The sequence below is a fragment of the Molossus molossus genome, unplaced genomic scaffold (genome assembly GCF_014108415.1).
Source record: "Molossus molossus isolate mMolMol1 unplaced genomic scaffold, mMolMol1.p scaffold_m16_p_13, whole genome shotgun sequence".
NCBI lineage: Eukaryota > Metazoa > Chordata > Mammalia > Chiroptera > Molossidae > Molossus > Molossus molossus.
The window spans coordinates 91336016-91359394 of record NW_023425348.1 but is presented as its reverse complement, the minus strand read 5'-3'; the positions used below and the strand labels follow the sequence as shown (position 1 = coordinate 91359394).

Sequence of the window (23379 nt, the reverse complement as noted above, 5' to 3'; positions counted from 1 at the left end):
TTTTCTTTTCCTTTGTTTTGGTACGTGCCCCTAGCGGGAACCGAACCTGGGACACTCTGGTCCACAGGCCGATACTCCAACCACTGAGCCAAACCGGCCAGGGCCATAAAATTATTTTCATTGCTACTTCATAACTGTAATTTTGCTAGTTATGAATCTCCATCGGAAATATGTTTCCCAGTGGTCTTAGGCGACCCCTGTGAAAGGGTAGTTCGACCCCTAAAGGGGTCGTGACCCACAGGTTGAGAACCACTGGGCTAGACTGAGCCCAGCACAGGGGGTGTGAAATAGAATTTATTGTGGCTCTGATTATGTACACGTGAGATGTGCCTGGCTGGGCTGGCCGGGCTCACATGGTTTGTACAATAAATACATCCATGGGGCATTTTCTCCGTGATCGGGAAGTGCCCACACCAGCAGTTCAGTCCAGCTTCCGGGTCCCCAGCTTCATGGGGCCCTTGGCAGCCTTCTTCTCAGCTCGTTTGGCTTCCATCTCCCGCCGACGCTCCTCCCGCTTCTTCCGGGCCAGCTCAGCCTTCACCTGCCCTGGAACAGGAAGGGGAGGCAGGCTGAGGGCCTCAGGACGGTCTCAGATTCCCAGCCCACACCTGATGGAGGGGTGAGGTAGAGATTGCCCTAGTATGTCAACCCTCCCAGGGGAAGCACTTACGGCTCTCGGTCTCCAGGCCATCCCAGTTGTCATCACCCCATGAATCAGGTCTTGGCTGAAAAAAGAAGCATGGACTGGAGTGGAGACCAGCTCCCTATGGAGGTCCATCCCAGGTCTGCATCCTCCCACCGGACTGGTATTGAGTACTTGGGTGCCAACCTCCCGACGTGCCAACAGGTCAGCAAAGGGGTCGCCTTTGTCACTGGGCTCTGATCCTCCCCAGTTATACTCGCTGGCCAGCTGTGTGCCCTCAGGGGGTGGCTCTTGGGGGTTCGGCTCCTGCCAACCCTGCTCCCATGAACCCTCAGCTTCCCAGCTACTCCAGTCCGACTCGGGGGATTTGTGGTCAGGGTTGCTGGTCTGCAGAAGAGACGGGGTAGCTAGCACCAGACAGGGAGGGGCCAGGCCCAGCTTCCCATGCACACACACACACTGTACCACCCAGCTCACCTGCCCAACACGGCTGGCTTGGCTCCCAGTACTCCAGTTGTCCTGCCGGGCTAACACAGACTCAGCCTCCTGCTACAGTGTGGAAAGGAGAGCAAGACCATAGACCCCTCCCCTACCTGCAACCCAAAAGGGCAAGGAAATCCTCCAGCCCCTTTCTAGACATGGTTCCACCCTTTTTTCTTTCGCCTTCCACCTCATTTGTTCCTCAAGCCGTTTCACATCTATGAGGTGCACACATTGAGTCTGGGAATGAGACCTACAGTTCCACACCCCTCCCGAGGGTTTTGGGGAACAGAGACTGCTGTCAACCAGATGGGGAAATTGGACCCAGAGCTTTACTCCCATTTCCTTCAGCAAAGCCCCACTCCATCCTCAGCCTATCCTGAACCCACCTCCCTCCCCTAGGGAGGACTGGTCTGGTTCTAGGCCCGGGAGTGGCCTCTCCTTGCTGACCACTGGGGCTAGCTGGGCACTGAAGCAGGTGGAGGAACAGGGAGCAGACAAGAGGAAGGAGGATCAGTGAGTTGCTCCAACCAGTGCCTACTTGGACTTTCATTTCCCACCCTGCCCCCTGGACTTGAGTGCATTAGCTGCCAGCTCTGGCCCCCAATGGCCACTCTATGATGCCTACTCACCAGGGATGCTGTGCAGATGAGCACAGGCCTAAGCCAAGCTCACATGAGCCCCTTGAATGGCACACTGTGAATTTTGAACTAGGGTCCCTTGGGGAGGCCCCTCAGCCCCACTCACCTCCAAGCTGCCCCAGTCTTCATCATCCCACCGGTCAGTAGCACTGCTGTCTTCTGCTGTGTCCTTGTCCTCCTCTTGTGCCTCCCAGTGTCCTGGGGTCACGGGTGTGGGAGGGACAGGGGTGGGAGCCGGGGCAGGAAGTCCTGGGAAGCACAGACTCACTGAGTTCCCACACACTGGGGCACAGAAAAGTCTCAGAACAGAGCAGAGGTTGCTGGGGGTGAGGGCGGGGTGTAGGGAGGGGAAGCTCACAAGGGGACTAGACCTGTACTCTCTGTCCTCTGTCAGGGGAAGCCAGACAATAATAGCTCCTGGGTGCCATCATTTCCAAGCCCCCTGTCACTAATGAAGCCAGTCTGGGACACTCACCCTCAGGCGTGGGTCTCTGGGAGATGTTGGGCTCACCCGGGGCAGCCGTGGGGTGTGTGCGGATCAGCTTGGAGGTGAACGAAGAGACCCCTGTCACGGCCCAGCCTGCCCAGCTGGCTGCAGCCCCTCCCATTCCAGGGCTGGAGGCTGCATGGACATCCTTCTCTGGGCAGTAACAGGAGAGAGAGAGACAGGTATAGGCACCTCAGGGTCCATGGGGAGGGGAGGCAATAAGTGAAACAGGGACCTGTAGTGGGCACCCCTTCTCCAGGCCTGCCTTCTCTCATCTGCAAGATAGGGGGTGGGGAGAATAGTATCAAGTCTGCTCTCTGGGGTTCTCCCAGCTTTCAGATACTCCAATGAGGTGGACGGGGGCCACAACAGGTGACAGTCAAGAATGTAGCAGGAGAAAACATGAGTGTGTGCCACTCACCCACTTCGGCCAGCTGGGTGGGGTCCTCTGACACAGACTCCAGTTTGGAAAGGAAACTTCGAATGGCCTTGAAGGCCTGTGGGGTAGCAAGGGGCAGAGCTGGGGCCTCCAGGTCTCCTGTGAGCCCATGAGGCCAGCTAGGGCCCAGATATCCCCCAGAGCCCCAGCTCCAGGGCCAGGCCCCAGGTATGCCTCACCTGGTCCCGCACAGATTTCTCGGGATCCACAGTGAGGCCACAGAGCACAGGCAGGATCTTGTGGGCGCAGTCATTCATCGAGTAGAGGTTGTGGGTGGCAGCAAAGCCCAGGACACCAGCAACCCGAGATGGTGCAAATGGGTCCTTAGTGGCCCGGCTGAAGGCGGAAGTGAGGACCCTGTGTCTGGTCTGAGATGGGCAGGAGAGAGGGCTCCTGAGTATAGGGTCAGTCCTAGGACCCAGAACTGCCAGGCCTCACTCCCCAGAGCACAGGCCGTCAACAGGGCCCCCAGAGTCTAAAAAATTTGAGTTAGTCACTAACAAATGGGAGAGAATTTACTTAAATTCTCTCATAGACTGTAGGGCAAAATAGGCCTGGGTTCGGTTCCCAGATCCACCACCTACTGGCTGTGTGAGCTGGCACAACTCACTCTACCCCTCAGATGTCAGGACTGGGAGTACCCAGGACCTCAGTCTCTGGGAGGAAGGTGGTTCACAAACAAGGAGGCCTGGCTCTGGAGGAGGCTGTGGTCCTGTGACAGTGACAGAACTCCTGGCAGCTGTGCAGGGCACTCACACTGGCACTGAGATAGGAGCCGATTTTTCCCAGACAGACGGTGGTGTTGCAACGGATGGGACCCTGTTCATCCTTGGCCTGCAGCCGAGCGAAGTGCTTCATCAGCTCCACATTAAGGTTGGTCTCATTCAGCTTCGGGGCCAGGAGCAGCATGGACTACAGGGCAGGGACAGTGGAAATTGTGGGCCTGGGAAGGCCAAGGACCACATGAAGAATGGCCTCCTGGGAGGATGCAGAGGCCACCAGTGGCCCTGGGCACTGAGAAGACCTGCCAGAGCCCTCTCAAACCTACCTCCCAACCTGGTCCTGTCCCCTACCCAGAATGCCGAGGAAGGAGACGCCCATATTTCTTTCCCCTTTACAGCAAAGCTTCCAAAGTTTGTCTACACTCCTGTCTCCCATCCCTCTCATCTGCTCTCTCTGGCACGAATGCCCTCTACTCAGACTTTCACCCCACACATACTCTCTACCAGTTGGCCCAGATTGAGGTCACCAGTAATCTCCATGTCACTAAATCCAATGGCCAATTCTCCATCCTCACCTAACTTGACCCCTTAGCAGCTCTGGCACCCTTGGGCTCTCCCTCCTCTGAGAAACTGGTCTCTGGTCTTCCAGAATACCTTTCCTGGTTCCCCTCTGACCTTGCCAGCTACTCCTCTTGGTCTCCTGCGCTGAGCTCTCACTGTTCCGACCCCCAGAGCTACTCCTCAAGCCCCTTCTCTTTCACACCTCACTCTGGGTGATCTCATCCCTTCCATGGCTTTGAACGCCTGTTAGCTGACAATGTCCAGATGTGCACCACTCGCCCAGACTCGTTCCCTAAACTGCACACGCGCATAACTAGGCTTGACACCTCCACTGGTTGCCTAACAGACATGGCCAAGACTAAGCCCAAATCCTCCTGCACACCTGTCTCTCTCTGTCTTCTCAGTAAATGGCAACCTTCCAGTTGCTCAGGCCAGAAACCTTGGAGCCTCCCTTGACTCCATATCCATCCATCAGCAAATATCACTGGTTTTACTTTCAGAATGTGGTCCCTTCTCTCTACCTGCTGCTACCACTCACATCACAACCTCTGTCGTCTCTCACCTGGGCCACTGCAACAGACCCTAACAATATCTCAGTTTCAACCCTTGCTCTGAGAGTCAATTCTCCACACAGCAACATAGCAATTCTTTTAAAACAAGTCAGACCAGCCCTGGCCAGTGGTTAGACTGAAGGGTCTCAGGTTCAATTCCCGGTCAAGGGCACATATCTGGCTTGCAGGTTCAATCCCTGGCCCGGTTGGGGTCATGTGGGAGGCAACCAGTCGATGTTTCTCTCTCTCTCTCCCTTCCACTCTCTCTAAAAATCAATGGAAAAAGATCCTCAGGTGAGAATTAACAACACCAAAAAAGTCAGACCAGGTCAGTGCTTGGCTCCTATATCACTCCATTGAGTGCATCAGGTCCTTGCCACATCTCACCAGGCCCTGGCCTCCAACCCTACCAATACGCATCAGGCTACACTTCCCCACCCTTGCCCCTTCAGCCACACTAAACCTCTTGCTGCTACTCATATACTCCAAGCACATGCCAGACGCAGGACCTTTGCACATGCTATCCCTTCTGCAGAGGGCACATTTCTTTCAGATCCCTATACAGCTCAATCCTTCACATTCTTTCCTTAAATGACACCTCCTTAGCAAGGTCTTCCCTGACCACTGTTTGTAAAACTGAAAACCCTTCTCTTCATACTCTTATCACTTTCTAACATAATATATTATTTTCTAATTCTGTTTATTGTCTGCCAAGCCCACACCCTGTCCCCTCAAAAGAAGCTCCGTGAGAGCAGGTAGTCAGGTCTGCCTATGCACACTATTCCAGTGAGGTGCTCAGCCAGTGTCTACTTAACAGAGGACTATAGGCCATGCCCACCCTACCCCCCTCAACAGCTGCTGAGCTGCATCCATAGCCTGAACCCACATGCAGGATGGTGCCTGTCCTTCTCATAACCTCCTCAAACCCACAGGCCAAAACCAAGACCTCTGTGTCCTGGGTAAGCCCCCTCCAACCCTTGGAAAACCAGGGTGGCCATTCTGGGCCTTGGCACACGCACCTTGACAGTCTGCTCCCGGATGGCAGGGTTGGTGTCCAGGAAGCCATGCACAACGTGGGGAAAGATCTGGGTGTTGACTGTTGGCTCATCAAGGTATTGGATGAACTGCTCCATCTATGGCCCAAGTGGAAAGTGTGAAAACTCAGTCAGTCCCTCCAACCCAACCACAGCCATGAGACTACTCTTGGCTTGGCTTCTCCACCTGGCAGGCACTGGCTGGCCAAGTGAGTCCCCTGGGCCCCCACCTCGAATCTGGCCTCTCTGGCCTCTAGCTAATGTGGAGGGGTGAGAAGAGGCCGGGAGGGTGCTGGGAAGAGCTAGGGACTGGGAGTTGGAGGGCTTGGACTCGTCCTCCTCAGCAGGCCGACTGTGTCACACCCCCTCTCAGACTCTCTACTGCCTCTTCCGTAAAAAGGGGTATAACCCCCACCCGACAAGTGTTGTAAGGATGGCTGGTACACTTGGCAGCTGGAGAAGGAATGATACCTGAGAGGCACCAGGTATTTCCTGGTTCACAGAGGCCCCCACCCTCAATCCCATCAATCCTGTCTGATGTTCCCAGCTGCCCTGGGGTCAGCAGGAGAGACATTATCTCTACTCTAGAGGGCTAAAGTGACTGAGCCAGATGGGGGTGTTTGAGCTCAGCAGCCTCGGCAGCCTGGGCAGGCTGGGCATTCCCAAAGCTGCCAGTGAGTCCTATGATTATCTCGACTTCCAGAGAGCACAGCCTCATTGGTCCATTACCTGTGTGTATGTTTGGAAAGGGGTTTCTCGGGTGCCAGGGCAGGGGCTCCAGTCACCTGCCAAGGGCTGGTGGTGAGGCAGGGGCCTCCCTAGCAGCCAAGGTGGGGTCTGGGTGGGGTGGAGAGGGGCAGGGCCTGGCTGGGGCCCCTACCTGCTGTAGGAGGCGGATGCGCATGGCCCGATCAGTGGATGAGAACATCTTGACCACGACAGGGATGATCTTCTGTTGATACTCCTCAGCACTGAGGAACTTGCCCACCTGAGGGAAGGAGCAGGAAGAGGGACTCAGCTATAGCCACAAGAATAAGAGACGTCACTGGCCACATTTAACCTCTGCTCATCTCCCAGGGTAGGAATGGGGTGATGGTGGGTGGTGGGGGAGACGGGCACTTCCTCAGCAGCCCCTCTGCCCATACTCCATCTCAGTTAGCCCTGCCCTTAGACCTTCTGGGTCAAGCCTCTCTTAGGAGGCTGATGAAAGTGCTGTGCCCTCCCTGTTATCAGATACTGCACTGCACACACAGTTCTGCCAACAATTTCTGGGGGTTCCCAGTGGTACAGGATTTGACTGCTGTCTTCCCTACTTCCCCCATGCCAAGTCCCTTCAAGAGAAAGGGTTCTCCCAGAGTGGACAGAATGGGGAATGGCAGGTGCCCAGTTAAAGGTGGACTGAGATATGAGGAAGGGGATAAGGAGCTAGCCCATAAAAGCCATGGGAGCTGAGTGCCAAGTGGTCGTGAGGGAGGATGAAAAGTGAGGTGGTGAGCAGGTGATCTACTGGGCCCTGGGAACCAGGGTGGGACCACAGGTCAGACCAGGAGGGCTGTCTTGGGGAAATGGAGGAAGGACCGAGGACTCTGAAGCAAGGGGTCCTCGGAGAAAGAATTCTGGAAGCATGGGGTTTCCCTTCCCCAAAGACCAGAAGTCCCCCAGCCGCCATGACAGCTGGCTGGCTGAACTACTGAGATGTCGGCAGGAAGCAACTCCTCATATGGGCCTGGGTCTGCCCTAACCAGACTGCCCCTCCCCATGATGGCCCCACAGGGCTTGCCCCCGCTCCAAGGCCTTCTCTTTTGTGGTTCTGACCCATCAGCCAGTCTCTGGGCCCCCAGTTCCTGAGGCTCCTAGCCTTGCTGTCTCCCCTCACTGAGGCCCCTGGCCCTGCTCACCTTGAAGAGGGGGGTGAGGACCACAGCCCCTGCACTGCCAAACTCGAAGGCAGTCAGCAGCTGGGGCAGCACCTTGTGCCGGCAGAAATCTTCAGGGAACGAGTCTAGGCTCTTGCTCAACTCTTGGAAGAATTTTTGCTTCTCAGCTGGCTCTTTGATCTGGGGCAGTAAGGACAGGAAGGAGGAAAAAATCAGCTTGGTCATGGCTCTCCCCAGCCACAGGCAAGGACAGGGGGTCACCCCAGCCTGAAGGAGAACTTAAGTGTGTGAGCCCAAATGCCTAGGTTCAAACCCCAGCTCTCTTATTCATCACCCATGTGACCTCGGGTAAGTTCCTGCATCTGTAAAATGGGAAAATGACTATACTACCTCCCAGGGTTGTTCTGAGGATTCAACCAGAAAATGACAGACAACTGCCAGCGCAGGGCCTGGCACACCATAGGTGCCGAATCGGTTAGTCACTGCCATCATTGCCATCTGACCTGTTGCTAGGAAAGCAGTCACTAGGAGGATCAGGATCTTTACCAACAGTGCCTCTACTCCTCATAGCCCAAAATGTACCACTAACCCCATCACACAGGTGAGGAAACTGAGGCTCAGAGAGCTGTAGAGGCTTACTCCATTCCCCTGACCCTGGGTGAGTCTTACATACCCGCTGGGTGGAGTTCATGGCAGGCTGTGGAAAGGCAGGGATTAGTTTACCCCCAGACCTGGTCCTCCCACTTACTGAACCCACAGGGCCAGGCTGTCAACTCAAAGTTTCCTTTAGTCCTAACCCCTCAGGGGTTAGGCCATAACTACCCACAACTTGCGTTTCCTGAAGACAAACTATATGCCAGAGTTACATACTAAAACCTTTACACAGATTAAATAATTCTCCTCACAACATTATAAAGATGCAAACATAATCCACATTTACTTTTTTTAAAAAAATTTTTTAAAAAATTTAAAAATGTCACCCGAGGACATTTTTTCCATTTTTTGTTCAGATAGAGTGGGAGGGAGAGAGAGGAATAGAGAAAAAGAAACATCGATGTGAAAGGGACACATCGAGTGGCCACCATCCACATGACCCAACGAGGGCCGGGGACAAACTGCAACCAAGGTACGTGCACTTAGCAGGAACCAAACCCGGGTCTCTCTGGACCACAGGCCGATGCTCTAACCACTGAGCCAAACCGGCCAGGGCCATAATCCACATTTAATCCAGCAAGGAAGCTGAGGCACAGAGAGGGCAAGGTACTCGTCCAAAGTCACACACCAAGAAGCGGTCAGGGAAGGGTTTGACCCAACAGTCGGGACCTCGGCTGTGCTGCACCCAGTGAAGAGGGGCTGTCGTTCCATTCACAAACGAGGAGGCTAAGGCTCAAGGTCACCTGTGGCCAGGCAGGGATTCTAACCCAGTCCTGTATGATTTCAAGGTTCCTGTGCTCTCTGCTGTGCCCTCACCCCCACAGCCACTGCCTAGCCCAGGAGAGGTGGCCTCTGGCTGGGGATGAGGAGGAGCTGCTTGGCTCTCAGGCGGCTCAGCCCAGTGTGGGCAGCAGGCTAGGTGCGCTGACAGCAGGGCTCTGGGGGAGCCGAGAGAGGCCAAACCACATCCAAGCTTGCACACTGAGAGAGTCACAGCTGGGCTCTCTCTCCTGCTCTGCCACCTGGGCACTACCTGCCCACATTCTCCTGGCCAGAAACAGCCCATTTCCTATGGAGTACATTTTAAGGAGAAGGGCAGCCCAGCAGAGCCAGCCATGTGAAGAGAACTCCAAGTAACAAAGTTCCTGCTGCACCCCCGCCACCCAGGAGGCAACAGGGTTCAGTGTTTCCATCACTTCTTCAAAATGCAGCCCAGGTTCTCCATCCTGCCAAGGCCCTCACGGACCCCATCTCAGTCAAGATTCCAGACTGTCAGGGTCTACGAAAGTGCTTGTCACTCCTCCCACTCCAGGTACTCAGGCACCTCTCTGTGCCCCCCACACAGCCGGGTCAGAGCAGGTGTCCAGAGCAGGGCCTCCCCCTTCATTACCTACAACAATCCTATGGGTCAGCAGATATTACTGTCATCCCCATTAGACAGATAAGAAAACTGAGGTTCAAAGAAGTTAAGCTGAGGGCTCCCTCCTCACCGGCTTTCCATGTGCGGCTCCCTCTGCCTGGACCATTCTTCCCCAGTTACCACTCCACCCATCTTCATGCACTCCAGGTCTCAGCTCAAATGTCACCCGAGAGAGCCCTCCCTGAGCACCTTCCCCTTCTATTTTGCTTCCTAGCACTTATCTGCAACCCAGGGAGCATACGTTTCCTCATTTATGTGTTTTCTGTCCCTCTTCTCCAAAAAGAGTCCCCAAAGGGACACCTGGTCCATTTTCTCCCTGTTAGGTCCTTGAGGGAAGTCTGACTCCTTCCTTCCACCCTCCTATTCACACTGCAACCCAGCACCAGGCATGACACACATCAGAGACAGGGCCAGAATGTATAAGTGGAGTTAATGGTGTGCCAGGAGCAGTGACAAAGCACCTACTATGTGCCAAGCACTATACTATGCACTTTAAACTCAATGAATGCTCACCATACCTTTCTAAAGTAGGTACTGTTATTAGGACTGAGTTTTAGCCATGGGAAATCCCACAATAAATAAGAGCAGGAGCCAGGGTTTGAACTCAGAGAGCCTAGCTCCACAGTCCACTGTGGTCTCCAAAGATCTAATTATGCCAGAGCCCACAAAGTGGGGAGAGGGGATGGGGGTGAGGAATGCAGGCCCAAAGCCCAGGGTGGGGATGGCTCACCTGAATCTCTTCCAGGAAGAGGTTAGTCTCCACAAAGCGGTTGTTCATAAACCCACCAGGCGCCCGGCAGTTCTGCAGGAAGCGGGCTGGGTTGGGACGCACCTTGGGGTTGGCTCCAACCAGCTCGCAATAATGGGGCACCAGCGATTTGGGAATCTGTGGGAGAAGGGTCAGTGTCAGGTCAGGGCTGGTTGGCTGGCAGGGAGGGGCTGGGGAGGGCCAGACACTCACCTTTCCAGGGTTTCGAAGGGCAGTGGCCCGAGGTAGGGGCCCATTGAAGACTTCCCAGATGAGGCAGCCCAAGCGCCACATGTCGGCTGACCTGAGGCAGTGACCAGAGATGCTCAAGGCCCTGCCACCTACCAGGACAGGCCTCCAATCTGCCTTGGGCACCAGGCACACATTGTGTGGCAGACCCTGGGCTGTGTCCTTCAGCTGATCCTCCTATCAGCTCCAAAAAGCAGGTTTCATTAGCCCATTTGACAGATTTAAAAATGGGCTCAGAGAAGAAAGGACATCTGCCTCAGGTCACACAACTTTCACATTAAGAACCACCTAACCCCAAAGCCTGTGTTCATCCTGCCCTACCTCCCTGAGAAGCTGGGAGCAAAGGAGTGGGTCCTACCTTGAGGCAGCAGGGGACAGGGGAGTGCATGCCAGCTAGTCTAAGGGTCCTGAGGCTGCAGGGACTTCCAGAACAGAGCAGCTTGGGGCATGTTGCCCCCCAGTCACCTACCACTTCTCTCTGACGGCTCTGCCACTGCTATCAGCCAATTCTGGAGGGTCATACTGTTCAAGCTCGGGGATCCCCTTGTGGGGGGGTGCCCCACCATTGCCCTGGGCTGAGTACATGTAGTCCAGGCCCCCAAGCTTCCACTCGCCGGCACGGTCCACAAACACAGCAGCCATGCAGACATTGTTGTGGATGAGGCTGCAGTCGTTGACGAGGAAGCTGAGGGCTTTCTGGGGGCAGAAGGAGCCATTACACCCCAGTACCTAAAGCACCCCACCCCTGCTCTCATCACCACTGCCCCCCCAACCTCACCACAATCTGGTGTAGCCCCCAGGAGAGCTCTAGCTCCTTCGAGGCACCAGCCTCTGCTTGTGTCTTGAGGTACAGTCCCAGCGGAGTCACGGCCTCTGTCACTACGTGGAGGCATTTGTCTGTCTGAAGAGGGGACACAGGGATATTAGAACGGGATAGGGGAAGAGGGCAGGAGGTGAGAGAGATGGAGAAGGGGAATCAAATCTGGGGTGCTGAGGCAGAAGAGGTGGAAACTGGGAGAAAGTGAGGGGCAGAGGTGGGGCAGCAGGTACCTCTAGCCCGTCGATGTAGGCCAGAATGTTGGGGTGCCGGAGAGTTTTGAGGCGCTTGAAGGCAGCTTTGGCCACCTGGGTCTGCTCCTCGGCGCCAGGCTTCACATCATACACGAAGATGGACACAGGGCTGCCTGTGGCCTGGGGGAGGGCACAGGGACCTCAGGGTTGAGGGCCGGGCTGACCAGTCCAGCTCCGAGATGGTCCCCAGAGCGGCTCGGCGCCTGAAGGAAAGGGCCGCCGGCCAGGTCTCTCCCCAGATCAGAGCCGGGCTCCTGTGACCCCGGTTCCGTCCGCCCGTCGGCCCCTCGGTCCTTCCTCCCGCCACGTCGGCACTGCCCGGCCCCCTCCCGCGGCCCGTTGTCCCGGCGGCTGGGCAGCCACGTCAGGCGGGGCGCGACGCGGCGGGGCCGGCGGCGCAGACTAGGCGAGGCCGAGGTCCTCTGCGGCCTGCGGAGCGGGGCGCGCTCACCTTCTTGCGGCCGCGGTGCAGGGCCCAGGGCCCCGGCGGGCTGCCCTCGGCGGGCTCCGGGCTGAGCTCGAACGGGAAGTCCCGGACCGGGTCCCGGACAAAGAACCACATCGTCCCCGCCGCCGCCGCGGGCTCGGGCGCCTAAGCTCCGCGTCCTCGGCCGCCCGAGCCGGGGCGGGGCGGGGCAAGGGCGGGCCGGGGCGGGCTGGGGGCGGGGCCTGCGCCGGTGGGCGGGCCCTGGGCCGGTGGGCGGGGCGCAGCGGCACGCGTTCGTCGGGTGCCGGCAGTTACTAGCTGCATGGCGCTGGCTGATCTTCCAAACTCTCCAATCCTTTGTGTCCTTATGTCTAAAATGTGGGGGGTAGTACAGTCCACCTCCCAGCCTTATTACAAGAATGAGAGCTTGAGAAGGGACAGAGGATGGGGAAACCGAGGCACAGAGGAGGGCTGGGGAGACAGATGAAGAGGAAGTCTACAGACAAGGGGTGCAGAGATCAGAGAGACAGAAACAGGGAAGGTGACTGTCCCCAAGCCAGACTCTCTTTCCCACATGGGCACCTCCAGAATCCGGTAGGCTTTGGTGTTGTTGGAATGACAAGTGACCAGGTGAAAGGTACAAGGAGACGGAGCCCCTGAGAAGGAACGTGGTGGGGGCCATAGAGTGAGGCAAAGATCCAGGGAAGGTCCAGGAACCCTGAGGCAGGGGAAGGGGACCGGAGAAGGGAAGGGGTAGTGACCCCAGGAAAGTAGAAGTGGGAGGAGGAACCACTCAGCAAGTCCAGAAAACAAGAGGGCCAGGAAGGGCCCCTGCTCTCCTGGTCCCAGCAGACCTGGCTCTGCAGTCTACAGGGCGAGCATCTCCTCCAGGCCCCGCAGTGCGGGTACAGTTTGGACCTGTCAGCGGCAAAGTGGTGTCAGCAGCTTAAATGCCAGTCACACTGCTGGGGACCCAGCTCCTTAGCTGGACAGAGCCCAGTGTCCAGGAGGGGCTGGGCAGGCAATGGCCCCACTACAGACAGGGTCTCAGGGGACCCAGAGTTGAGGATGGTCCCACAGCCACACCTATGGAGTATGGGTGAGATCCTGGAACTGCTTATGAATCATCTGGTTAGGATGCCTTTGGGAGCAGATTCAAAGGCAAGAGTGCCAAAGTCAGCAGAGCTGGGTTCGAATCCCAGTTCAGCCCCTTTCACTGGTTGTGGGAACTCATTTGCCTTCTGGGAACCTTGGTTTCCCATTTATAAATTGGGGTGAACAGTGCTCTGCACCTCACTCAATACAGAACCACCACTCAGCAGAGATTTGTTCTCTCCCTTTTCTTGTCCAAGTACCTGTGTGGGATAGTCACACAGAGGGAGGATCAGACACGGTGTTGGCTGCTTGGTACAGAACAGACATGACTACAGATCTTCCTGTGTGGCTTTGATAGGAAGACAGTGACAACATTGTGAACATGGAGTCAGCAATACTGGGGGTGGGGAGCATCCTGTCACTGGAGGGGAGCAGAGGTCTTAAATGTCAGAATATGAAGTCTAGAACTTGATCCTACTGAAGAAGTGTTTGTGAGTGTGGAATGATGGAGAGGGAGAGGTTGGGGTGGCATGATGCCTTGGTGTGGAGGTCATGATTGGAGGGGAGGGTCTAAGAACACAGGATTCACGTGGTGGCATTTGTTAGTGCACATTCTCTTAGCACCCACCAAATGTTAGGCTGAAGCAGTGTATGGGGCCTTGCCTGGAGAGGAAACAGGTGCAGAACGGGAGAGCCGCTGGGCTTGGGGGAGATCTGGGAGTTCTGGTGCACAGAACAGTGGGAAGTAGGCACCAAGCCTAGGACATGGGCACAGCACACCAGAAAGCACAGTTACAAATGAAGAATCAGAAAAGGGAGCTGCCCCACAGATTCTCTGCTAACTAACCGTGCCTCTACAGCAGAACCCGGCATGGAGAGGCTGCCGTCTTAGGAAGGGAACAACATCCCTTACCCAAGCAGTCACTTTGTGCCCGCTCTGCTCTCACATTGTGAGCCTCCATTCCATCCACTGTAAAATGGGGATAATACCAGTTCCTCACCACTGCCCCATGAGGAGGGACCAGTATTGTTCCCATCTCACAGATGAGGAAACTGAGGCTCTGAAAGCTCATGCAGTAGGAAGTGGCAGGGCCTGAGCCATTGTGCTGCCTGTGGCCTCCCTCACCAGCCAGAAGTCCAAGCAGTCCTTCAAGCCCTGCCATGACCCATGGATGACCTGGGGCAAGCAGGCCTGGGGTTGCTCCAGAGGAGGTACTGTAGGATGTCAAGCAGGCAGAACCTGGAGGCAGATGCCTCGGTCTGAACTCCATTTCTATGGGATCTTAGGTCACTTCATCCCTTTTTCCTTGTCTGTAAAATGAAGAATATAAAAGTAATTATATAAAAGTGTTCGCCGTTGTGGTTAGTAGAAGTGTTTGGCCCCTTATAAACAGTACACTGGGAAGGGAGATGGAAGGCCTCGAAGAAAAACTTGTAAACAAGACTTGTGGCATGGATGCAAAATAAAGATGGGGTGATTGGAAAGGCCCAGTGATGGAAGTGATTTATAATCAGAGATCTTCAGATGACATGAGAGATAAAAACAACCCACAAAGGCAGGAAAATTAAACGCCTGAACATGGTGCCTCTGACAAGCGAGAGCACGAGGAATCACGGGCAGGCAGCATTAGGGTGGTATTTTCAGACTTGCAACAGGTTATGGTGATCTAATGTTTTTATTTTCTCCAGGAAATTGATGGTTTTTTGTTCCCTCTCTGATTTTTTGTTTACTCTTAGGAGAGTATTGTTCCTCTCCTTTTTTTTTAAATCCTCACTCGAGGACATTTTTCCTTTTTTTTTTTTTGTTCAGATAGAGTGGGAGGGAGAGAGAGAGAGAGAGAGAGAGAAACATCAACGTGAAAGGGACACAGCGAGTAGTTGCCACCCGCACGACCCAACCAGGGCCGGGGACAAACTACAACCAAGGTACGTGCCCTTAGTGGGAACCGAACCCGGGTCTCTCTGGACCGCGGGCCGATGTTCTAACCGCTGAGCCAAACCGGCCAGAGCTGTTCCTCTCCTTTTATGAAAGAGAAATATTTTGACTTACTAAATTGATTAAAAGTTGTAAAATCTTTTGGTTTTGTGTATGCAAGTAACATTTTGCCCTCACACGAGCAAGAGTTGGATGAAGAGGCATTTGGACTGCAGGCACTGTCACGGAATGAGCTAGCACAGCTGTAGTGAAGGACGAATGTGCAATACCTTTTATTTATTTATTTTTTATCCTCACCCGAGGACATCTTTCCATTGTTTTGTTCAGATAGAGTGGGAGGGAGAGAGAGAGAGAGAAACATCGACGTGAAAGGGACACATCGAGTAGCTGCCACCTGCACGACCAACCAGGGCCGGGGACAAACCGCAACCGAGGTACATGCCCTTAGCGGGAACCGAACCCGGGTCTCTCTGGACCGCAGGCCGATGCAACAACCGCTGAGCCAAACTGGCCCGGACATTACCTTTTAAACACTCTGCTCTGGCCCAGCCAGTGTGGCTCAGTGGATTGAGTCCAGTCCCATGGACTGAGAGGTCCTGGTTTGATTCCCGGTCAGGGCACACGCCCGAGTTGTGGACTCAATCCCCACTAGGGGGTGTGCAGGAGGCAGCCAGAGGATCCATGTTTCTTTCTCAAATGATGTTTCTATCTCTCTCTTTTAAAAAATCAATAAAAACATTTTAAAAAGAAAAACCCTGCTCTAGTAATTCCACTTCTAGAATTGTGAGCTCCACAAATGCTCAAGTATGCAAAGATTTACACAAAGTTGGTAGAGCGTGGATTATGGAGCCAGACTGCAGGTTTCCCAACTCAGCTGTTTATGAGCTCATCGACCTTGGCCAAGTTACTCTCTCTCTCTGCACCTCAGTTTTCTCACCTGTAAAATGGCTGAAATAACCATATCTGCTCCGTAGGTGTGGTAGGCTGAACACTGTCTGCTCAAAGATGCCCACCTTTTAATCCCTGGAAGCTGTGAATTATGCCAGCTTACCCAATAAAAAGAACTTCTGTTCTGATTAAGTTAAGGGTCTAGAGAGGGTGAGATGATCCTGGACTATCCAGGTGGGACCAATGTAGTCACAAGGGTCCTTATAAGAGGGAGGCAGAAGGCTAGGAGACATGTCCTTGGGAGCAAGAGGGTGGAGTGATGTGAGGAGGGGGTCATGAGCCAAGGAATGCAGGCAGCCTCTAGAAGCTGAAAAAGACAAGGAAACAGAATCTTTCCTGCAGCCCTCAGAAGGGGTACAGCCCTACCGACACCTTCATTTAGACTTCTGACATCCAGAGTGTAAGATAATAAGTGTGTGTTGTCTTACGCCACTATATTTGTGGTAACTTGCTACAGTAACCATAGGAAACCAATACAAGAGGCATGTTGTGAGGATGTGTGAGTTAATATGAGTAAGAGCTTCAGTGTTTAGCACAGAGGGAGTGCTCAATAACTGATAGCCTTTATGTAGACCATAGGACTGTTTGTAATAATGAAAAGTGGAACAGTCCAAATGTCCATCAGGAGTGGAGTGATTGGAAACTCCCTCCACACAATGGAACTATGGCAACAGTTAGCAAGGAGGCTGCTCTACAAGCACTACCGCGGAGAAACACTGGCAGTCACCTGTCACAGCTGCCTTCCAAGTCTCCCTGCATTATCATTTCTGATCCCCGCAACAACATTCGGGATCTCTTTCAATCTGAGAAACCAGAGTAATTTGAACATGGAAAGTCTAATATAAAGAAGTATTAACTGCTTGGCTGGTGTGGCTCAGTGGTTGAGCATTGACCCATGCACCAAGAGGTCTCTGGTTGGATTCCTGGTCAGGGCACATGCCCAGGCTGTGGGCCCAATCGCCAGTGGGGGGCATGCAGGAGACGGCCAATGAATGTTCTCTCTCATCGATGTTTCTCTCTCTCTCTCCTTCTCCCTTCCTCTCTCTAAAATCAATAAAGAAAAAAAAAAAGAAGTATTAACTATAACAGAAGACTGGAGTAATAAGGGATTGGTTCGTAAAAAGTAAAGAACACTAAAGAATACAGGAACAGCAGATATAAGGAGCAGCCCCTACCTGCTGAGATAGAGCACCCCACCCCTCCAAGAGCCCCTGTCCAGCCCTGTCCAGCTGTGGCTCGTTAGATAGTGGAGCAGTTGCTGAAGAGCTGTGCAGGCCCCATAGAACTTGCTGAAAAGCCATCCTTTAGGTGCTGGGGAAAAGGCACTCCACTACTGCCAAGGTGGAGGTGCCAAGGAATGCAAGGTGGGGTGCTGCTGGCCAGCTGCGCTGCGGGAGTCTGGTGCTGGAAAAGCTGCCCTCCTACAGGAGCTGGGCTGACAAAGTGGGCTCCTGAGGCTGCAGCGGGCTGAGAGAAGCCCTCAAAACCAGGAAGCAAGACCTCTTCCTTAAGAGATGCTGAATGCCACCTCTACTGGCAAAGTTTAACAATGTACCATCTGGCAAAGAAAAATACTTGAAGGACCCAGATCCGTTTCCACAGAGAAGGCAAAAGATACATTTGGAGCAGAGGCAATAAATTAATAACTGGCTCAGAACCCGGCTCAGTGGTTGAGTGTTGACCCATGCACAAGAGGTCGCTGGTTAGATTCCTGGTCAGGGCACATACCCAGGTTGTGGGCCCGATCCCCAGTGGGGGGCATGCAGGAGGCGGCCAATCAGTGTTCTCTCTCATCCATATTTCTATCTCCCTCTCCCTTCCTCTCTCTCTCTCTAAAATCAATTTAAAAAAGAAAGAAAGAAAATAACTGGCACAGAGCCATTAGTTCCCTTTCTACAGGTGAGGAAACGGGCTCCAGAGAGGGGAAGCTGCGCAACCAGCGTTAGGATTTGCTGTGCTCTACAAAGCATTTAGAAAGCAGGTTGCAAAGGAATCCGTGCTCCACCGTTGTGGTAATAACTCCACTAACCATAAACGTGCACAGGCATACTCCCCAGCCTGGAGAAACACAGGCCAAATGCCAGTGGTTCCTTCCAGAACCTGGGGATTACAGGGAGCCCTCCTGCTATATTATTAGGTTGAACAGTATAAAATTGCTGTACGTGTAGTTACAAATAATGAAATAACTGGCAGTTTCATACAGTTCAAAATATTTAATTCCTGTGATGTAATGTTTGAAGTTTTCACAAGTTAAATTACTTTTATAAATAAGAAATTATATATGTATATGTATACTATCACACATGGATATATACACATTATTTATTTATATATTTATATACACACACAATAAATGTGTGTATTATGTATGCATGGATGTATGTTTTGGAAAGTCTCCCTCCAACCGTCTTTTGCCTGTAGTGGTATTTTTTCTTCCAACAAAATAGAAATTTTAAGCTAATAGGGATCCAAAGACTTTGAGGGAAAATATTGGTGTTCAACATACTACAAATTCCCAAAAGCTAGTTGCTAATGGCCCATGCTTTGTTTCTGGACAACTTACCATACAAAAAAACTGTCATTTGTGTCCTTTCTACTTATTTTTATGAGATTTAAGTCATGAAACAGAGAAGCTGTTATTAACTGTAGAGCTCATGTAGCAGTTAACCAGATTTAATTTCAGAAAATGTTTGAATTGTGCTTCATCTGAAATCTAAATATGCAGAATTAAAATATTTTAATGTCTACAAATACATGAGAATAACTTGAAGATAAAATTTATGCCCTGGCCGGTTTGTCTCAGTGGTTAGTGTTGGCCCTCAGACCAATGAGTTGCAGGTTCGATTCCCATCAAAGGCATGTATCTCGGTTGCAGTTTGTCCCCGGTCCTGGTTGGGGTCATGCAGGAGGCAACCACTAAATGTGTCCCTCTCACGTTGATGTTCTCTCTCTCTCTCTCTCTCTCTCTCTCTCTCTCTTCCTCTCTCTCCCTCTCGCTCTATCTGAACAAAAAAATGGGGGGGGGGGAATGTCCTCAGGTGAGGATAAAAAACTTCAAATAAATTTATTTTGCCTTCATATAATTGCCTTTCCAAAAAAAAAGAAAAGGTTGATTCTGGCCTGTTGTGGTAAGCAGAATAATGACCACTCCCCAAAATGTCCATACCCTAATTCTAAAGACCTGTGAATGTGTTACATGACAAAGGGGAAATTAAAGTTACAGATGGAGTTAAATTTACTAATCAGCTCTGGCCAGTTTGGCTCATCAGTTTGAGTGTCAGCTCTTGGACCAAAGGGTCTGGGGTTTGATTCTTGGTCAAGGGCAGGTACCTGGTTTGCAGGTTCGATCCCTGGCCCCAGTCAGGGCACATGTGGGAGGCAACCAATCAATGTGTCTCTCGCACATCAATGTTTCTCTCTCTCTCTAAAAAAAATCAATAAAAACATTTTTTTAAAGAAAAGAAAATACAGAGTGTTTAAAAAAAAAAAAAAATCAATGGAGCCCTGGCCTGTTTGGCTCAGAGGTTGGAGCGTCGGCTTGCAGTCCAGAGAGACCCGGGTTCGGTTCCCGCTAAGGGCATGTATCTTGGTTGCAGTTTGTCCCCGGCCCTGGTTGGTCGTGCGGGTGGCAGCCACTTGATGTGTCCCTTTCACATCAATGTTTCTCTCTCTCCCTCCCACTCTATCTGAAGAAGAAATGGAAAAAAATGTCCTCGGGTGAGGATAAAAAAAATTAAAATAGCCCTGGCCGGTTTGGCTCAGCGGTTAGAGTGTCGGCCTGCGGTCCGGAGAGACCCGGGTTCGGTTCCCGCTAAGGGCACGTACTTCGGTTGCAGTTTGTCCCCGGCCCTGGTTGGTCATGCGGTGGCAGCCACTCGATGGGTCCCTTTCACATCGATGTTTCTCTCTCTCTATCTCTTCCTCTCTCTCCCTCCCACTCTATCTGTACAAAAAATGGAAAAATGTCCTCGGGTGAGGATAAAGATAAATAAATAAATAAATAAATAAAATAATAATAATAAATGGAAAAATATCGTCTGGTGAGGATTAACAAAAATAAATAAAAATAAAATTCACATGGAATTACAAGGGATCAGCATGACCAAAACAATCTTGAAAAAGAACATGTTGACTTGGATGACTTCACAATTTCGGAACTTATTCCAAGGAATAGTAATCGAGACAGTGTGGTACTGGCATAAGGATAAACATACAGAGAAACGGACTAGAATGCGGGGTGCTGTAATATCTTGACTGTGGTAGAGGTTACACGGGCACATTCATTTGTCAGAACTCATCCACCTGTACACTTAAAAGATATAAATTGTATGTAAACAATAGAGATGATTTTTCAAAAGAACATGCCCTTGATTGGAAGAGTAAAGCCAAAATACAAGTCTTCACAAAGCACACGTTCAGCATTTCAGTCAGCCCCAAGGAGTTTCACGCTTACCCACAGCAGACTGCGGTGTCTGACAACGTGCCAGTCTCTCTGCTTTGGCCTACCTGATGATGCTTGTTTGTAGATAAAAATCTTCCCAACAGATCCCTTTGGGGAGATTTGGGAGGAGCCCTTGGTCTGAGGTGGGAACTATGAAGCCAGTAGGTGGGCATGGGCAGACTGTGGAAGGCCCCTTGGTCAGGTCATGGAGGTTGGCCATCTGGAAGAAAATATGCTATCAAGGAGGGTGGCACGGTAAGATTTGTAGTCAGAAACATCCGTCAGGGGACGGCCTGAGAAAGGACCGGAAGGAGTAAGAGCACCATCTAGAGGACACTCGGGAGGGAGCTGTGGCTGGGCCAGCACAGAGGTGGTGGGCAGTGCAGAAGCTGTGTAGGAGGTGGACGGTCAGGAAGAGGAAGGGGTCCAGGGGCCGGGAGCAGGAGTGGGGCCAGCAAAGCAGAATTGTGGAGGAGGAAGGAGGCTGCAAGGCCTCATGGGGCAGAGTCAGGGTGTGTTATGTCCAGGACATCTGGGGGCAGCTCTGAGGACTGGCCACCCCAACACTTCCTCTCACATCCCATGCAGGAGCTCCAACCACCTGGCACCTCCACCTCCTCTCCTCACCCTCCCCGTCGCCACCCCACTGCCAGGCCACCGGCCTCTCTTAGCTGGGCCCCTGAGGCAGTGGCGGCACCTCACTGGTCTCACTTCCACCTTTGCCCTCTGCAGTCTACTGACCTCCAGAGGGATCCTTAGGGAATGCAAGTCAGGTCACCTGACTTTGCTGCTCAAGACCCTCCTAACTGTCCCCCACCCCCTGCCATTTCACTCAGTGTGAAGTTGGACCCTGTCCTTGGCCTGCAAGGCCAGTGCCCTTGTTTCTAGAGTCTCTGCCCACTCTCTGACTTGGCAGAACTGCTGTCCAAAGCAAAGCACTTCTGGTTCAAGCAAATGTAGTTTGTGATTCCATTTGTTCCAGATTGCTTCTAACTGCTCCAGCCAGTTTGGCTCAGCGGTTGGAGCATCAGCCTGCAGATCAGAGAGTCCTGGGTTCGGTTCCCACTAGGGACACATACCAAAAAAAAAAGAGAGAGATAATCAGATTGCTTCTAACTGTTGTGCTGAGTTCAATATGAATTTCTCTGTCTACAACCATAACATTGAAATATTATATGTAATAATAAATTTATTTGGTGTGAGTCTCAGTAAAAGAAAAAGCATTATGCCCTGGCCGGTTTGGCTCAGCGGTTAGAGCATTGGCCTGCGGTCCAGAGAGACCCATGTTCGGTTCCCGCTAAGGGCATGTACCTCGGTTGCAGTTTGTCCCCAGCCCTGGTTGGTTGCAGTTTGTCCCCAGCCCTGGTTGGTCGTGCGGGTGGCAGCCACTTGATATGTCCCTTTCACGTCAATGTTTCTCTCTCTCTCTGTTCCTCTCTCTCCCTCCCACTCTACCTGAACAAAAAATAGAAAAATGTCCTCGAGTGAGGATAAAAAAAAAAAAAGAAAAAGCATTATAACTCACTGGACCATTTCTGCAAGTTTTCTGTAAGTCTAAAAACATTATAAAATAAAGTTTATTAAAATAAAATAAGAGCCCTGGCCAGTTTGGCTCAGCAGTTAGAGTGTCGGCCCTTGGACCAAAGAGTCTTGGGTTCGATTCTGGTCAAGGGCAAGTACCTCAGTTGCAATTCCGTCCCTGGCCCTGGTCGAGGTTGTTGGGGAGACAGCCAGTCAATGTGTCTCTCTCACATTAATATTTCTCTCTCTCTCTCTCCTTCCCACTCTATCTGAAGATGAATGGAAAAATATCCTCAGGTGAGGATTTTTATAAAATAATAAAATGAAATTTAATTTAAAAAAGAGCTCTGGTCAGTTTTTCTCAGTGGTTAGAGCATCAGCCTGAAGACTGGAGGGTCTTGGATTCGATTCCCAGTCAAAGGTGTGTACCTGGGTTTTGGGTTTGATCCCCAGCCTTGGTTGGGGTTGTGCGGAAGGCAACCAGTCAATGTATCTCTCTCACATCAATGTTTCTCTCTCTCCCTCTTTCCTTCCCTCCCTTCTACTCTATGTAAAAATCAACGGAAAGACTTCCGGTCAGGATGGCAGCATGCTCATCTCCTCCCACAACTACATCAAAATTACAATGAAACTACAGAACATCCATCATTCTAAACAGTCTGAAATTGAGCCGAATGGAAGTCCTACTACTATGAAATTAAAGGAGCCACATTGAGACTGGCTCCAGTGTGGGGGAGGCAGCTTGAAAGGCACCAGAGACATAGGGAGAAGAACTGAGCTGTTTGGCATCTGGGCTAGAGCTGGAGAGGCAGCTTTCTCCCAAACAGGTGCTGTGGGAGGCTTTAGTTCTTTTGGTGAGCTCTTCCCCCATCAGAGAGCCACCACATCCAGGACTCCAGCAATCTGGTTCACACTGTTTGCCCCGCCCTGGTGATTCTTTGAGGCCCTGCCCCGCCCAACTTTCAGGCCCACCCAAGCTGTTTCCAGTGGCTTTACTATAAGATTGGTCTGTCTTGGCTCCTGCTTCAGATCTTCCTAAATTCTCTCAAACAAGCAGCATCTGGCCTCAGCAAGCTCCATACCTCTCACTAAGTGGTCACAGGCCTGTCATTAGAAGCAGCCAGCCTTGGTTCACAAGGCTGGGCACCTCCAAGCCCCACACAAGACGCAGCCATCTGCAGACCACTTTGTAGCTTATGCCTGGTGGCCCCGGGTAGAACACAGGCAGTGGCTGACCTTGCCCCAGAGCCAGCACAACCAGTACAGACAGTGGACAGCTTCAGACCACATCGAAGCACCACTATTCAACTACCTCCACAGGTGACACACTCAAGGAGTGGATTCAGTGGGGACCAGAGCCCTGCTGAAGTAAGTCTTGCTCTGTGTGGTGGGCCCTACACAGCTGATCCTCCAAGGCAGAGAGGTCTGGTCAGT

The 23379-nt window shown here is 52.3% G+C and overlaps 1 protein-coding gene across 3 annotated transcripts; it reads right to left on the bottom strand.

The window, feature by feature from the left end:
• Positions 1–203: 203 nt before the first annotated feature.
• On the bottom strand, positions 204–12180 carry SCYL1 (SCY1 like pseudokinase 1). Of its 3 annotated transcripts, none has more exons than XM_036259850.1 (18): positions 12029–12180; positions 11557–11697; positions 11285–11407; positions 10976–11202; positions 10471–10561; positions 10240–10395; positions 7457–7615; positions 6439–6546; positions 5544–5657; positions 3447–3602; positions 2870–3058; positions 2673–2748; positions 2240–2404; positions 1871–2013; positions 1121–1189; positions 818–1030; positions 671–725; positions 204–546 (listed from the first exon to the last, which is right to left on the bottom strand). In XM_036259850.1, the coding sequence occupies exons 1-18, from the start codon at positions 12137–12139 to the stop codon at positions 422–424; spliced, it is 2421 nt and encodes an 806-aa protein (XP_036115743.1). In that variant the 5' UTR covers positions 12140–12180; the 3' UTR covers positions 204–421. The 3 variants fall into 3 exon arrangements, with proteins under 3 accessions (XP_036115743.1, XP_036115742.1, XP_036115744.1); XM_036259849.1 differs by having other exon boundaries at positions 1121–1192; positions 12029–12178; XM_036259851.1 differs by having other exon boundaries at positions 830–1030; positions 1121–1192; positions 12029–12177.
• Positions 12181–23379: the final 11199 nt, after the last annotated feature.

Coding starts and splice junctions, on each gene's coding strand:
- SCYL1 (XM_036259849.1), bottom strand. CDS start 12,139: ATGTGGTTCTTTGTCCGGGACCCGGTCCGGGACTTCCCGTTCGAGCTC. Junction 11,408..11,556: donor CCTACATCGACGGGCTAGAG/GTACCTGCTGCC, acceptor TCCCCTCTTCAG/ACAGACAAATGCCTCCACGT. Junction 10,562..10,975: donor AGAGCCGTCAGAGAGAAGTG/GTAGGTGACTGG, acceptor TCACTGCCTCAG/GTCAGCCGACATGTGGCGCT.